The following is a 17,241-nucleotide window of genomic DNA, read 5'->3' as shown; positions in this document are numbered from 1 at the left end:
CCTTCACCCCAACCTTTGGACACCCCAACCCTGTGTTTCTTTGTGGAGTTAGCATGCATCAAGGAGCATATATTTACAGTTTTATTTTGAGGATGCAAAGTGGAAATTTTAAGCATGCCAGTAATAATCTCTGTGTATTTCACTTCCGTTGTACTTGTTAAATTTATAAACACTTACTGTCTATGTCAGTGTAGTTTAATAATCAAGAGAGGATTGTGCCTATTCTGCCAGACATCTCATTATGAAGCTTGACCCTTAAGATCATTTCTAAGACCATACAGCTCAACTATTGGATAATCAATTTGATGTCTAAAATAGACTTTTCTTTTAAAATACTGATGCAGCGTGTTCCCCTATGTTCTTTATACATCTCTTCTGCTCTGGCTCGCACAAGAGGGCGTGGCAATGACAGAAGCCAGTTCATGACCAGGAAGGAATGTGGGAGAGCCATAAGCACTGGGCAGTGTGGTCCTAATCTGGTCTTAAATATGTGCTTAAGGGATTCTGGTACTGGAAGATTGGGGGTTTAGGATTATTGGATCCTGGCTCTACCAAGAGTGAAGCTGTGGAAGGATTTCATCATTTTTCAGTCTTAGAAAAGCCACACAGAAGAGCCATACAGAGGAGCACACATGTCATGCACATAAAGTGTGATGACTTTGCACAAGCTGAACACACCCAAATGATCACTGCACACTAAGACCCAGCACATGAGCAACACCCTCAAAGCTCAATAATGCTTCTGACTGCTACGCTGTTCTTACTACTAGTTTTCCCCTGTAGGGAAATCACTGTCCTGATACATTAATCATGCATATTTTGTATGTTTTATAATGGGAATTACATGGTTTGTACTTTGTGTTGGGTGTCTTTTGCTCAGCATATGTTTGTGAGGCTGTACCCACACTGTCATGTGTAGCTGTAGGTCATGCTTCCTAGAGGACAGGAGATTGTACAAATTTACCACAATGCTCATACCCTACTGCTGATGAACATCTGGGCTTCCTGAGTCTAGCAATTATCAGTAGTTCAGCTATGGATGTTAATGTAGATAACTTGGTACAGCATTTCTATTGGATGGATGCATAGAATTTGAATTGTTGGTTTTGCAATGTGCTGTGTTCAGTTCCGGGTGGGAAGGCCAGCAGCGTGTAAGAATTCTGCTTACTCCCTGTGCTTCTTAACACTTGGTAGTGCTTGTCTTGGACAGCCAGTGGGGCGCTGTCACATTAGAAGGTAGGTACTATTCTCACTCCAGTTTTCAGATGAGGAAACGAAATGAAACAACTTGGTAGTATTTAACTTTACATAAAGCTAGAAGTCAAATAAAGTCTGAGTCCAAAATCCTCATTTTAAAACTATGTGATCTTTCCACCCCTTAACATGGTTTTGTTTTGGTGTTTTTTGAGACTGTAGTCCAGGCCTTAACCTCAAACATGCTATGTAGCTAAAGCTGGCTTCAAACTCATGAGTCTCCTCCCACATCCTCCTGAGTGCTGGGATTACAGGCATGTGCCACAATGTGTCACTTCTGAACTTCTTCATAAAAAATTGGAATAATTTGTATCTACCTCCCAGGGCTATAGTAACATTAAGATGAATTGAGCGATTGTTTCTGGGAAGTACCTCACAGTGTCTAGCAAATAGCAGTGTAGATGTGGTTTTTTGGTGTGGTTTTCATGATGGAAAGAATCATTGTGAACTTCTGATACACAGATCACTTCACTGTGGGGAAGGGATTACTGTTAAATAAATGGAGGTTTCGATTTTTCTTTATAGGTCCTGTCTGCAGTCTCTGTGTCTCATCTTTTGGAGCAAGATCTGTCACAATCTTCAGTGGCTTCATGGTGGCTGGAGGCCTGATGTTGAGCAGTTTTGCCCCCAATATCTACTTTCTGTTTTTCTCCTATGGTATCGTTGTAGGTAAGGACCTGGCTCACAGTCATTTTTCTGACTTTACAAATCACGTGCCACTTCACTAGTGCCAGGTATATTGTTCAGTTAATGTAAGGAATAGAAAAGTTTACTAATAATTTACTTTCAGTGACCGCTTCTCCCAAAATTGATGCTTTCGTATTATATCTCCTGCAAGGCACAGGGTGGTGGGTTTCAGTGTTAGCACATGTCTCTAAATAGCACAAAAAAGAAAAGTGAGAAGAAGAAAATAAAACTTAGATGTCATGATACGTGCCTCCTCTTAGATGTAGGAAGTGGCCCCTGCCCACTGGGTAGGGAAACAGTTATGTTAAGGCATTTGTGTCACAAAAGCTCTTTGTGATCCACAGTATCTTTTGTCAGGCCCAAACCAAAAGTTACAGTAGAAGTAAAAAGTATATTTTAAGACATGTTGTTTTGGTTTTAGGTTTTTTGAGACAGGCTTTCACTATGTACTCCAGTTTGGCCTTGAACTCCCTATGTAGACCAGATTGGCCTTGAACTTATGATGATCTTCCTGCCTCAGCCTCCTGCTACCAGGCCTGGATTTTTTATTTTTTAAATTTTTTAAATTTAAATTTTTCTTTGTTTCTTTTGAGACAGGTTCTCACTATGCAGTTCAGGCTGGCCTTGAACTCACGGAAGTCCTTTTGCCTCACCCTCCCTAATGCTGAGCTTATAGGTGTGAGCCCAGCAAACCAGTTTATTATGTGGCTCTTCTCAAGTAGGGGGCCTGGGGCTCTCTCCTCAAAGCAAAGTTTTTCAAAGGAGTTTGTTTTCACTTTTGCACTCTTGAATCAGTGAAAGGTAAGGTCTTACTGATTACCTAGATGCCTTCAAAGATCCTTTCCTATTTTCCTAATGCAAAGTACTTGGCTTCTTTTTCATCTTTTTGGGAAACATGCGCTGCTTTAGTCTTGCTGTGCTTTCGAGTGAAACTCAAAACTTTTAAAATCATTTAGCTATGTCATTTGTTTTGAATTCTCGATGTCAATCTGGCTAAAAGCCAACAACAGCACCCATTCCACAGCCTGAATGTTGGCTGTAAATCAGTTTACTACCCTTAATCTCAGTCTCCCACAGAGTCTCAGGACATGAGCAAAATACAGACAGATTTCCTGTCAGAAGCTAACACACGTGGCCTGTAGTACAACAGATGATCTTTATTCCTGAGATCTCCTGAGCCGAATCTGTACTGTATACATTTCTATCAGCATTCTGGTCTTCTGAGCTCTAACCAGAGTCTTTCATTAAGATTGCCTTACAGCATTCTAGGGCTTCTCTGGCCTGCATCTCTAAATTTTTCCAAACTCTTCCTATGAACCAGTCCCAAAGGCTTCTAAACCACTTGACCACGTATACACTTCTTTGGTACCAAAATTTGTCTTAGTCATTTTCCTGTCACTGAGATACAATATCCAGCACCCACAATTGAAAGGAGGGGGAGGTTCATTTGGGCTCATGGTTTTAGGTGTCAGTCCATGGTCTGTTGACTCCAAGGCAGAAACAGCACAGTGAAGGGGCCTGTGCAGAGGACAGCTGCTCGCATCACGGCAGCAGGAAACAGAAAGCATGAGAAGCTAGGAAGGGAGGTGTGCCCTTCTAGATTGAGCGCTTGGTGACATGCCTTTTTCACCCAGGCCCTATTTCCACATAGCACATGTAGCAATAGCACCACCATGATCAATTCACCTTCCAAGAACCCTGCCTTGAGTACATGACGTTTTGGGGGAACATTCTAGAGCTAAACCATAACAAAGGGTGAAATGTGCTGAGCATCCGTTCTAGGCACAATCATATTCCAAGGACCTTCTTATGTCTGGAGTGAGCTGGTGGCCTCATAAACTAGATCTCGTGACATAGAGGAAGCGTCAGCACTAACAGGCAGTCTTTGGGATCAGACCAAGTGGGTTAGCTGTATCTACTTCCCGTCTGTGAGGCTGTAAATGTGTTTCTTGTCTCCTTTTTTCTCATTTTTAAAATGAGCACCATCAGAGCATCATCTTGTAGGGTTTGGGAATGATCAGTGGCATAGTGCAAGGAAAGTTAGCTTGCATAACCACAATTACTAGTTTTGTGATCTGAAAAATCATTCAACTTCACTGAGCTTCCATGTTTATTTTTCATAAAGCAGACTCAGGAATTCACAGAGATAGTGTGGCTGTTTGTGAGGTAGTGCATAGTAAGAGGCACACAGAGGTGTTTAGTCCATGTGTGTTCCTTTCCTCTATTCCTTTCTCACCTTTTAGTTCAAGACTACAAGAGCAGTTTGGGGCTATTAAAGGGGCTCCACTGACTCAGAAATATTTGTGTAATAGAGTAATGAATATAGAAAATGACATTAAGCCTATATTTGATACCCAATTATAATCTAAAATATGAAAATAGGGCTGGGGATTTAGCTCAGCGGCAAAAGCGCCTGCCTGGCAAGCGCAAGGTCGTGAGTTCGGTTCCTGGTACCGGAGAAAAAACCAAAAACAAAACAAAAAAAAAAAAAAAAAAAAGAAAATAATATTAAAATATATTATTTGCCATAATTCTGTTTTACCAATTAATTCATCTTTTAAGAAATATAATCTTGCAAATATATTATCTTGTTTAGATTTTTATACTTCAGATAAAATGGTAGTGGGCCAGTTTTCAAGTGAATCAAAGTTACATAGCCAAACCTATAATTCAGACTCCTATATTCTCAATAACTTCAACAAAGCAGGAAAAAGACAGTGTGGTGCGGTGTGAGGTTAGGGATGTTCTGGGAAAGGTGTGATGATATAGGAAGGGAATTGCTGAAGCTTTTTTCTCATAATTTCTTACTGTTTTTCTGAAAAGTATACTTCTTAACATTCTCTTTTCTTCAGAATATATTGTTTCTTAACTACTTGATTATGGTTTCCTTAATATTCCTGTCTTGATTTTGGAAAAAATCTCATTTTCTTTTTATTTTCTTGTATAATCCATTGAAATAGGAGGGGAAGAAAAACCCATGTTAGACATTGATGACAACTGATATAAACACTTTCCTGTATATTTACCTTAGACAAAGTAGAGTTTAGAAGCCTCTCCTTCCTTCCCCATTTGAAATTTTTTTTATCATTAAAGATAGTCTTTTGATTCTCATGATTATGCAGTTGTAATAAGGAAATGATTTTATAATACAGTCTGAGACGATATCTACATAATCTGTTCATATTTGGGTGGAAAGTGAAGAAAACCACAATCTAATGATTGATTTTTAAATTTTTTATATCTTAACTTTTATAATTCTCTTGTAACATGCTAATATAAATAACACATTTACTGTGAAAAATAACTATTCTCCAAAATAAAAGCAAATTAGCAGGAAAAATGGCATCGCTTTTTACATATTTGTAAATCTCTTTCATGTCTAGCTTTATAGACGATATGGGTCTTCCTATCTTCGGTACCCAGCCTGTTGCAATGTATTATTTTGATTTGTTTTGTTTGAGGCAAGGTCTCTCTATCTAGTACAGACTGGCCTTGAACTTGCTGTGTAGCCCAGGCTGGTCTCAAACTTGAAGTACTCCTGCCTCAGCCTCTTTAAAGCTTGGATTAGAGGTTTGCATCACCATGTCTAGCACAGTATGTGTCTTTGACTGAAAAATTGGAAGAAAACCTGGGCTTATACAAAAATATAATTGGAAAAGAGAAGGATTTCTAACAGTCTTTTTAGGCAATTAGATACACCTGTTATATTACACCAAAATTTGTTAAATGATAATATCCTAAAGATTACTTCAATGTGGAATCTAATACCACGTCAATATACTTTTCTTACTAAGGCTACTTGTTTATTCTGTACTTGGCTCTTCATTCAAACTTAATTTTATAATATCATGCATGTATATTTGAAATATATTGGGGCTCTAAGCATTACTAGAATTTAAAAATGTTAACATATTTCATTATAAAGCATCAAAAGTCACATTAACACTTTTGGAAAAAATTTGTTTTTGGTTTTTGGAGATAGTCTATGTAGACCAGGCTGGGCTTGAAGTAGCTGTGTAGCCCAGGTTGGCCTCGAATTCATAGTCCTCCTGTCTTGTCCTGCTGAGCACTGGGATGACAGATATTTGCCACCATACCCAGCTAAGAGTCACTTGTTAATATTACCGTCAAGCTCATTAGAAAGTCTTTATATATTGAGAAGCTGTCAAGTTCATAGTAGTAAATGCCAATTTTCTAAAATTCTCACCTTTTGCTGCAAACCTTGAATCTTATCATTGGTGACAATCACTGTCAGTTGTTTGCCTTATTAATTCATTTTCAAGAAAATAGCTATTAAATCCCCAAGGTCAATAACCACAATTTATCTATCAGACATTCTTTCCAATACAAAAACAGGCAGGATATGAAAAAAAGAAGTGGCTGCTTTACTTGGCTACTGAAACTGTCGCTTAAATACTTTTCCTTGAGCAACTGTTGTAATTCAGATAGAACATTTAAAACGAATTTGTTTTTACAGTATTGGTGTTAAAGGTAAAAAGGTGTAAGTGTGGTACAAATACCTTGATTTGTACAAAGCCTCTTACAATTTTATTTACTACATCTCTTTTACATGAGCATCATAAATGTGAATATAATAGAAAAAGCTGAGAGCATCTCAGTACTTTTGTAAAAATGGTTTAGTCTCGGCATCTCAGATTCCCCGGGCCCCACTGACCTCTCTCCAAGAGCTGCTGGCTTAGTCATCTTGACACAGACGTGGGGAGATTCAGTCCACCTTCTGCTTTTTCAAAATTTTGAAGAAAATTTCAAAAAAAGCATATTAAATTTATGCAGCATTATAAAACAGTGACATAATTTTATCTGACATCCACATCCTTGAAATCATTTTTTACAAATTTCACTTTAAAGTTAAAAGTATAAAAGTTGCTGTTCCTACTTTTGGGTTTCTGGCACCTGGTAACCTGGAGTTTTTTTCTTCGTATCCCAATGCCTAACATTTGACAGAACACTAACAACGAAGTCAGAAAGCAAATCCATTCCCTTTCCAAAGGTGCTCAGAAATGCAGTCTCTTTTAAGGGGGGCACTTTTGGCATTAAAATTGATTTTGCAAATGCACGTATTACTTCATATCTTTTTTTTAATGATACTGGAGTTTAAGACCAGGGCCTTTGCACTGTGTTAGTCCCCTTCTCTCCTCTCCCCTCCCCTTTCCGCTCCTTTCCTTTGTTTTTATTTATTTTGAGATAGGATCTCACTAAATTGCAAAATTACCCAGGCTGGCTTGAACTTGCAGTCCTCCTGTCTCAGCTTCCCAGAGTGCTGCGATTATATGTGTGCACCACCAAAACCACCTTTATTCAATGTCTTGAAGTGTCCTGTGTATAATAATGGCAACTGTATTAGTTAACCGAACTCATGATTTGGTTTGATAGTATGGACACGGAAGGAATCTAGGAACTTGTACTCTGAAATCAGTAAGAGAATGTCCTAGTGGAGACACTTAATTACGCCTTTCTGTCTTTTCTTCTCATGGATTTAAAATAATGAAATCTTTCTTAATATATGCGATGTCTTTTTATTCATAGGTCTTGGATGTGGTTTATTATACACTGCAACAGTGACCATCACGTGTCAGTATTTTGACAGCCGCAGAGGCCTTGCACTTGGCCTGATTTCAACAGGTACGTTTCTCTTCTCTTATTTCCTTTCCTTTCCTTTCCTTTCCTTTCCTTTCCTTTCCTTTCCTTTCTTTTCTTTTTTTTTTCTTTTCTTTCCTTGCCTCCTTTTCCTTCTTTTTCTTTCTCCTTCTCTCCTTCCTTCCTTCCTCCCTTCCTTCCTTCCTTTTGTTTTTTGAGATAGCATCTCACCTTATAGCTCAGGCTGGCCTTGAACTCTCAATCCCCTCCTGCTTCAGCTTCCCGAGTGCTGAGATTACAAGTGAGTGCTACCACCCCTGGTTTACAACAGGTACATTTTCAAAATAAGTATTGTCATTATTTAGCCTTCTAAACAAAGACAGAATTTACCAAGCACAGATATGCATAGCCGTCACTTACCTAGTGTCTCAGGTAGCCAAATGATTCTTTTACTTTTCTCCTAGAATAAATATGTATTTCTTTTTACCATAAATATGAGAGTAGCTTTCAAAGGACACATGTGAAAAATCTGGGGCAATATATGTCCAGTGTAACATATGAAAAGGAAGCTTATGGGCTCAGTATATTGAGAGCCATATGCTGGTGAAGGCTTTGCTGACAGAACCGTGATGCCCTGTGAAGCACCTTATCCCTGAGGAAGGTAAGGGAAAGGGGAGGAAAATTGACAACCCCACGGCCACTGGCAAAAGGACTGATGCTGGCTGTCTCTTTCCTTGCACATATTGTGGAGCTTACAATTTCTCTACTGATTTCTGAACACATCTTACGGGCTTCTGTGCATATCCAAGCAACAGGCTGTGTACTCTTTTTTTTTTATTTTAAAAATAGAAGGAGGAAAACATTAACAGACAGACAACCTTTTACAAAATAGCAAAAGAACAGTACAGACAATACAGACTTACAAACAAAGTGGTAGGAAATTAACAGTGCTTGTTGTATTACGTATTAATATCTTCAAAGCAGGCTGTGTACTCTTATTATTCCTTTAACCATCAAGAGACGCTCACAGAAGAGAAATGTATGTATAAAATATAGATTCGAAATATGAAAGCCTTCTGGACTCCTCCATGGGTTTTAAAGGGCTGTTTCACTTTTCAGATCAATTTTTTAAAAGCTGTTTAGGGAACTTATCAAAATTTTTATGGCCAGTATTTTATGAGTTTATTTAGGGGACACAGCTGCCAAGTTACTGAAAGCTGTAAGTTTACATAAGCGACTCGTTAGCTGGCAGGTGTCCCTGGGAGGGCAGGCTCTTGGACAGGCGACGGGATGCACACACATGCTTTGTTCTGAGGCCATCCCAGGGCAGCGAGGGACTCCTGGATGAACTGAACGGCGTTGGCTCTGCACTTGTGGTAATTTAAGGAAGGCTTGCCAGGTGGGAAATGTGCACCGCGGTCCAGGAAGAGACATGTCCCAAGTTTGAGGTCATGGCCAAGGCAGAAAGAGGAGAAAGAGCACAAAAACAACAGAAGAGGAATGCAAAGCAGTTGGAATGCAGTTGAGAGAACCTGTTTGGATCCCCCACGAGTGTGTCAGGGGGCATAAGACGGGGTCTGACACCCCAGGGGATGCAAGGTCTCACCTGTACTGTTTTTGTGTGGAGGCAAAGCATGTAGAGTTACAACCCAGACCCGGGAGCCAGGCTGCCTGTTTTGAGTGCTGCTTGTCACTCATTAGTTCTCTGGAGCTGGGCAAGATACAGCTATTCTATCCCTCAGTTTTCCGAACTGTGAAGTGGGGGCAGTCAGAGGTGAAGGGGTTTTAGTTTTAGCTCACAGGGGGTGAGGCAAGTGAGGGGGAATCAGGGAGAGGGATGGCGCCACCAGTCAAAGAGATGACAAACAAAACAGAGTCACAGGAGAATAAAAAAAAAAAAAAACTCAAACCAAATTCTTTGACATAATGTAACCTAGTCAAAAGGAAAAATACAGGCATACAATGAAAGTTTTGGGGCACTCATTTTCCTCCACATTGACTAGGGGTTGGGAAACTTATGCCTATGGGTACAGTCTAGCCTACAGCCGTTGTTTGTCTGGCCCACAAATCAAGAACGGACTTTGCATTTTAAAAATGATTTAAAAAATCAAAAAAGAATATTTCATGACGTGGGACGGTCATGTGAAACTTAGTGTCTGTAAATTAATAGGGACACAGCCATGCCTGCTCCTGTGTGGGTCATCCGGGCTGTTGTCACGCTTCAAGGGCAGAGCTGCAGTATTGGGACTGGTACTGCATGGAGCATGGGCCTTAAATATACACTCTAATGCTTTACAGAAAAAGTGTATTGATCCAAGCCTGGCGTGATGAATCCACTCATGCTTAAGAGTTTCCGTTTTCCTGGGCATCACTCAATCTTTTCCCTTTTGTAGGAGTGTTTAATCTAGACGTGGGTGAAAGCATCATTCATGTTTTCATTTTGTCCATTACACTGATCGTTTTTCACTTAGGAGGATGTTCTTTTTAAATATTTAAAATTATAGTTTTACTGTTTAAAAGTTGTACAGAGAAACTTTTTTCTCCTGGCAATTCTGGGGATTAAATCTAGGACCTCATACACTGTAGGCAAGTCTGTACCCCTGAGCTACACACCCTGCCCCACAGGGAAATGTTTACTCTCTGTTGTCCTAAAAAAATTCCTACAGCTTTTTAAGCCTTCGCCCTGTTTTCATGGGATGTAGTCTAAGATAAGTAGATTGATTTTCCCTGCCTTTGTCATACAGTCAGCATATGGTAGGTGTTTGGTAAATATCTGTTGGATCGATTTGATGTGTTTCTCTTGTATATCATGATGTCGACATCCATTATCAGTGGAAAGTTATTTATTTTCTCAGATTAAGGTTGAAACTAGAACTTTCAAAGTACCCAGAATATTGTAAGTGTCTAATGGTGTAGCAATTTTGTAGAATCTGTTCAAAGACACAGTGATAGACCAGAATGACAGAGGCACAGTTATTGATTCTGATATAGCACCACAGTCTATAAAGCACCTAATTATACTCAGTACTTTCAGTTTATTCTAAAGTATTGCAACTTTCAAAGCATACACTACTTTTACAGAACTAAGGGAAGGATTAAATTTGTCTATTGTTACTTGTCAATGGTCAGCAAAGAGATACTGCTTAGTGTGGACCAAGATACTATCTTAGCGCCCAATACATTATCATAAACCATCAATTAATATACTCATGCAAAGATTCCTCTCTGGGAATGAAAAGGTAACTTGGAATATAGGAAGAAAGGACAACTGAATTCTGCCTCAAAAATATTTTCTTACAACTCTAAAATATAGAGCCAGTTGGTTATTTGTAAGAATTTTTCTGTTCATTCATTCATCATTCGTTCATAGTACCAAGGATCAAGCCCAGGGTCTGGTAGATATTAGAGAAGCCCTTTATTTCTGAGCTGTACTTCCATGCCTTTCTAGTTGTCTATTTATTTTTAATTTTGAAACAGGGTCTCCTAAGTTGTTTAGGCTGACATTAGACTTACAGTCTTCCTGCTTCAACCCCTAAAGTAGCTAGAATTGGGCTGAGGATTTAGCTCAGCGGCACAGTGCCTGCCTGGCAAGCAAGCACAAGGTCATGAGTTTGATTCCTGGTACTGGAAGAAAAACCAAAAAAAAAAAAAAAAAAATTAAAGTAACTAGAATTATAGGCATGTGCTACTGTACCCTGCAAGAATTTTTGACAAGCTGAAGTTTTACTTTATTTATTTTTTTATACCACTCAGGTTTGAACCCAGGGTCTTTGCACTGAGCTACATCCCCAGCCCTTAATTTTTTTCCCCTCAATTTTGAGGCAGGATTTTACTAAGTTGCTCAAACTGGGCTTCAGTTTGATGTCTGTCCATCTCAGCTCCTGAGGAACTGAGATTATAGGCATGTGCCTCTATGCTGGACAGTGCGATGGGATTTCACAGCAAGCGTATTCATGCCGTCATCACACCTCTGAGCTTGGTCCCAGTGTTGTCCTGTTGGGGAAACTCTGTCATTTGGGATAGATCGTTTGATATGTATGATCATTTAGACTGCTTTCTTTTACTGATCTTTTATTTTTTCTTTCTTTTTTACATAACATTTCCTGAAGATGTTTAAGTTTTAAAATATTCAACATTTTATAAGTGAAAAGCAGAACCAGATAAGAACAGTGCAAATTAATTGGGCTGATATAACTTGGCATTCTGGCTTGTTTAGTATGATCAGTACTGCAAAAGGGGGCTATTTACCTGGTTGCATGATGTAGAATTTGTGGGCTATCAAATTCCCATTTACTGTTATATTATTAATGCATAGAAATGTAAATCATTTATTCTGGTGAAGTAGCAATGGATTTAAGCTATCAAAGTCTTACAGATATCCTGAAACTAACCTATATTATTTACCTCAAGATAAAATATGGAAATTTGCTTTCCCACATACAGTAAATATATATAGCATAGGGCCCAGCACATAATAAATGCAAAACAGTAGCTTCATAATGATGTCCGCAAAGACTGTGGGCTCCTGTGGTCAGACTAAGTGTGAATCCTACTTATGTTACTTATAGTGTTGTGATCTGTGGCAAATGTCTCAAGCTTCTCAGATCTCAGTCACTTTATTTGTGGATTTGGAGTAATAATAGGATCTATTCAATAGGATTATTAAAAGGATTAAACAAGATAATGCAGCATAAAGTGCTTAGCACTATCAGAACTATAAGTGAATACTATATTGGTATTTCTGTTATTGTTGTTATGGTTATCCCATTTTGTGACTTTAATAGAAAAGTGCATGGCTGGGCATGATGATGTACACCTGTAATCCCACTTGGGAGGCTGAGGCAGGAGGATTGCTGTGAGTTTGAGGTTAGTGTAGGCTACATAGTGAGTTCAAGGCCAGCCTGAACTATATAGCAAGACCCTGTCTCAAAAAACAAAGAAAAAGAAATATATATATATATATATATAAGTAAAGGTACATGTGAATGCCAGTGTAAATGATGATGCTTGATGTGGGAACCCCAAAGTAAGAGATGAAGACTGAAAAGCTCCCAATTCCCTTTTAGGTTCAAGCGTTGGCCTTTTTATCTATGCTGCTCTCCAGAAGATGTTGATTGACTTCTACGGGCTGGACGGCTGCCTGCTGATTGTCGGTGCTTTAGCTTTAAATATATTAGCCTGTGGCAGCCTGATGAGACCCCTGCAGACCCCTAATTATCCTTTGCCTGAAAAACCAGCTCCAGAAAATGTGCCAGACACATACTGCATTTACAACGAGAGAGAAAAGAACCTGGAAGAAAGCATAAACATTCTGGAGAAGAGCTACGGCAATGAGGCCAAGTGCAAAGGCACATTGGCCAACGGTGCCTGGAAGCAGGAGAATCTTCTTCTTAAAAGCCCCACAGCAATGGCACCTGCAAAAGAACCTGAGACCTACCGACAGAAAGTTGCCAGACAGACATATTTTTGCAAACAGCTTGCCAAGAGGAAGTGGCAGTTGTATAAAAACTACTGTGGCGAGACTGTGTCTCTTTTTAAAAACAAAGTATTTTCTGCGCTCTTCATCGCTATCCTGCTTTTTGACATCGGGGGGTTTCCGCCTTCACTGCTGATGGAGGATGTGGCAAGAAGTTCCAGTGTGAAAGAAGAGGAATTTATTATACCTCTTATCTCCATTATAGGCATTATGACCGCCGTTGGAAAACTCCTCCTAGGGATTCTGGCTGACTTTAAGTGGATCAACACTTTGTATCTTTATGTAGCTACGTTAATAACCATGGGCCTGGCCTTGTGTGCAATCCCGTTTGCCAAGAGTTACGTGACACTGGCAATACTTTCTGCCATCCTAGGGTTCCTCACTGGTAATTGGTCCATCTTCCCATACGTGACCACCAAGACTGTGGGGATTGACAAATTAGCGCATGCCTACGGAATATTAATGTTCTTTGCTGGACTCGGAAATAGCCTTGGACCACCAATTGTTGGTAAGATATTTATCTTCAGAGCAACCTAGTTTACACTTCTGTATTGTCATTGCTCCAGATGTAGAAATTCAGATTGTAAAAACAGCATAGATTTGCAAAGGATAAACTGTGATGTACTCATGATCACCTTGTTATAGTTTAGTAAGCCAGTAGACTTTTTCTGTCTTTATAGTCATTCTTTTATTTGGGAGAAACTCAGAGTGCTTGCTTCTTGTCTAATTTTTTTTTTTTTTTTGGAAAAAAAGAGTATTTCCATTTATGACTATTAATTTTACAAAATATTAGGTTTCAGTGCATTTTTGTTGTTTTGGTTTTGTCACTGAGGACTGAACTCAGGGCCTTAACAGCGAACTACATCACCAGCTCTTTTTTAAATTTATTTTATTCTGAGATAGAGTCTTGCTATGCCACTAAATTGCCCAGGCTGGGCTCAAACTTGTCATCCTCCTGTCTCAGCCTCCAAGAGTGCTGAGATAACAGGCATCCACCATACCTAGCTTCAATGTGGTGTTTTTATATGTGAGTATAATGTATTTTGATCAAATTCATTCCCCATTACCCTCCATTAAATCCACCTTATTGTCAAACTATTTGAGAATCACCTCTTCCGAAGCCCAGTTGTTCACTCTGGAGTAGTACTGCGCTCCTAACTGTATATACAATTGTTTAAACTTAGAGTATGGCTTGACATTCATACTATTTCTAAGAAACTCAGTTTTGTTTTACTGTCTTTTCAGGTTGGTTTTACGACTGGACCCAGACCTATGACATTGCATTTTATTTCAGTGGCTTGTGCGTCCTGCTGGGAGGTTTTATTCTGCTGCTGGCAGCCTTGGCCCCCTGGGATACGTGTAAAAAACAACTTCCTAAGCCAACACCAACAACTTTTTTGTACAAAGTTGCCTCTAATGTTTAGAGGGATATTGGAAGACACTATTTTTTTGCCATTTTATACCATATCGCAAAAAATATTTTGACAATTTTCAAGCAGGCTCTCTTGAGTCAACACTGTTTTCTCATAGCAGACTTTGACGGTGGCTGACTCTGAATGCATTTTTAAACTTTTTATATATCCTACTCTTTATATATTCTGTGTGTAGCCTTTATCCCCTGTACCGCTCTCCCCCAAGAAATGGAACTATTTTTTATTGTTGTTCACTAGTTCTTAACATCGTAAAACTTTTGACCAGCCTCTGAAGGCTTTCTCAGTGGAAAGTATGGATTTTCTGCTGACTCCTCTGTTCTCCTGCAAGGGGCCCAGTATCTCTTCTGTTTTGAAGCTGGTGCAAGCCTTGTGATGGGCATATGTGAAGGCCACTGGGCGATAAATCACTCTGTGGTTGACCTTCTCCTCAACAGGCTCCCAGCCACTCCATCAGGAAGTGAAAGTAGTTATAAAACAGCATCAAGACTTGCAGTGCAACAAATGGATCATTTAAAAGCCTCTTTTATAGTCATCCGTTTTCATTATTTTATTTTACTTGCCTTGCTTTAGCACCTCTGTGTGTCTGCTGCCTTCTGCACCGGAACGTTTCACCTAAGGTGTTTGCTGGGGTGCAGGCGGACTCCAAGCAGAGGAGCAGCCTTGCTTCAGGGCTGGCCGTAGACCCTGGCTCAGTCTGTCAGCATCCACTCCGCTGGCGCTTCCCAGAAAGTGCTGCCTTTACCTGCTTTCAAGTAGGAAATGCATTTTGGACCATTCCATGTGGCAAACGGGGCACCTCCGTTTGTTTTTGGCACAGTGGGGACGGGTTACAAGTGCTTGTACATCTTCCTAATGAAGCCTTTGTTTGCCACAATCAGATTTTCCCACCATCACATTTTAATTCAAGTGCAGAACTAAAAAGTGAATATGTGGTGTGTGTGTGTGTGTGTGTGTGTGAGTGAGCTAAGTCTACGTGGGACATGGGAAGGGGAAAAGGCCATCAGAAATTGAGCCCCTTTGCTCAAGAAGAAGTTCTCGGAAGAAAATGTTGAATAAATTGCTATTTTCCCCCCAGAGAAATGGGTTTTAAACAATGGTGTGCAATGGAATCCCTTATTGATCCTTTAAACATATAGGTGCCTGGGTGCCACACTTAGAGATTTTCATTTAATTCTACAGATCTAGGCTGTGGCCCAAAACATCTGTATGTTTAACAGGTTCAGGTGATTCTGATAACGTAGTCTGGGGTGAGAATGGCTGTTATGAGATTGGCCATAGAGAAACATTTATTCTAAAAAAAAAAAAAAAAAAAAAAAAGCCATGAGGTCAGGGGCTTTTAATAAATAAATAACCAAGTGTTCTTTAAGTAAGAGGCATCCTTCCCATTGTGCCAAATTTGTCTTCATTTCTTTTGAAATACATGATTGTTTTATCCTCTACTTCTATGTTGCTTTCCTTCGAAGGCACCTGAAGCACTTTAGTAGCATGAGACCTCACAGTGCCTCTGTGAGTAGGTAAATTGGACTTTCCTGTGTAGAATGGAGAATTCACGAAGGAGTTAATCCTGCTCAGTAATGCAATAACGGGGCTTTGGGGCACCTCAGACCTCTGCTCCATATGTTCAGACTTCTGGAAAGTTTTCTGTACCTCATTGTTAGTCACTGAAAAAGTTAGTAAATAAAATAAATGATGTTTAAAAGAAAAAATTATGTTTTTGTGTTGAAAGTTCCTTTTTTTCCAATATTACATTTGAGAATATCCAATAACCTGAGAAGTTTGACTTTTATGACCTCTTCACGTTCATCAGTGTTGATAATTGTCCAAATATAACATCATTGTATCTACTAATGTCATCCAGTGTATGCATTATCCACTGTTTAGGGAATGAATTTTAAGCTACCATAAAATATTTTTGTTTGTTTTGCAACAGTTTATTTTTTAATTTTTTTTTTTTTTTTTTTTTTTTTTGAGACAGGGTTTCACTGCTATGTAGTTCAGTCTGGCTTTGAACTCATTAGGTAGTCTACACTGACCTGGAAATCACAGTAGTCCTCCTGCCTCAGCCTCCCTAGTGCTGGCATTACACCTAGTGCTGCCACCACGCCTGTCCCACATCAGTTTAGTTGCTTTCTTTCCTCTTTCCCTAATATAGTGACACTTCACTTGAATGTAAGTGTATAAATTATCTGATGTAATTCAGATTCCAGAATTTGATGGTCAGTCAAGAAGAGCATGCTCAAAATTAACTACCTTGATGCTTTCAAACAGCTGACAGGTCAGGCCTGCATAATGCTCTTGAGAAAAAGAGGAGATGTTCCTCTCTGACATTATTAATAAAGATCTCATTAATCATTTATTCAATTCTCTCTTTTTTTTTCCTGTTCAAGACAGGGTATCACTGTGTTGCCCAAGCTGATCTCAAACTCCTGGGCTCAAGCAATCCTCTTACCTCAGTCTCCCAAGTAGTGATATTAAAGTCTCAAGCTTCCAAGCCTGGTTTAATGAGTTATAGAATATTTTAATATGTTCCAAGCTTGTATTGTTTATACCCAATGATAACCCTGTAAACTAGAGATTATGATACTCTTTATGATGAAAAATATGTCATAATGATCTGAGCAACATATTATAAAAGTACAAGTAATTTCCAAAAGCAAAATAAAGATTTCACTTTCTAAAAATCAAAATAAGCCCTTGGATTTCGAACGTGGCTGGGAAATAGGGGCTACATGGCAGGGTTGCTATCGAGCCCATTTTCTTAGCGAATAGAGAAGTCACTGTCATGTAAATATT

General features: G+C 39.2%; 1 protein-coding gene across 6 annotated transcripts in view; it reads left to right on the top strand.

Moving 5' to 3' along the window:
- Positions 1 to 16,157, top strand: part of Slc16a9 (solute carrier family 16, member 9) — a 50,803-nt gene extending 34,646 nt beyond the window's left edge. For 5 of the 6 annotated variants that reach the window (XM_005385933.2, XM_013514881.1, XM_005385930.1 and 2 more), the window contains exons 3-6: positions 1,780 to 1,923; positions 7,489 to 7,584; positions 12,606 to 13,523; positions 14,261 to 16,157. In XM_005385933.2, the coding sequence (XP_005385990.1) occupies positions 1,780 to 1,923; positions 7,489 to 7,584; positions 12,606 to 13,523; positions 14,261 to 14,439 (1,337 nt within the window). In that variant the 3' untranslated portion in view covers positions 14,440 to 16,157. The remainder of the gene's footprint in view (positions 1 to 1,779; positions 1,924 to 7,488; positions 7,585 to 12,605; positions 13,524 to 14,260) is intronic. The other variant, XM_013514882.1, reaches the window with a different exon arrangement.
- The last annotated feature ends 1,084 nt before the right edge of the window (positions 16,158 to 17,241 follow it).

The sequence above is a fragment of the Chinchilla lanigera genome, unplaced genomic scaffold, assembly GCF_000276665.1.
Source record: "Chinchilla lanigera isolate Chin_1 unplaced genomic scaffold, ChiLan1.0 scaffold00024, whole genome shotgun sequence".
NCBI lineage: Eukaryota > Metazoa > Chordata > Mammalia > Rodentia > Chinchillidae > Chinchilla > Chinchilla lanigera.
Note: the sequence above shows the minus strand (reverse complement) of the source record. Positions and strands in the feature narration are given on the sequence as shown.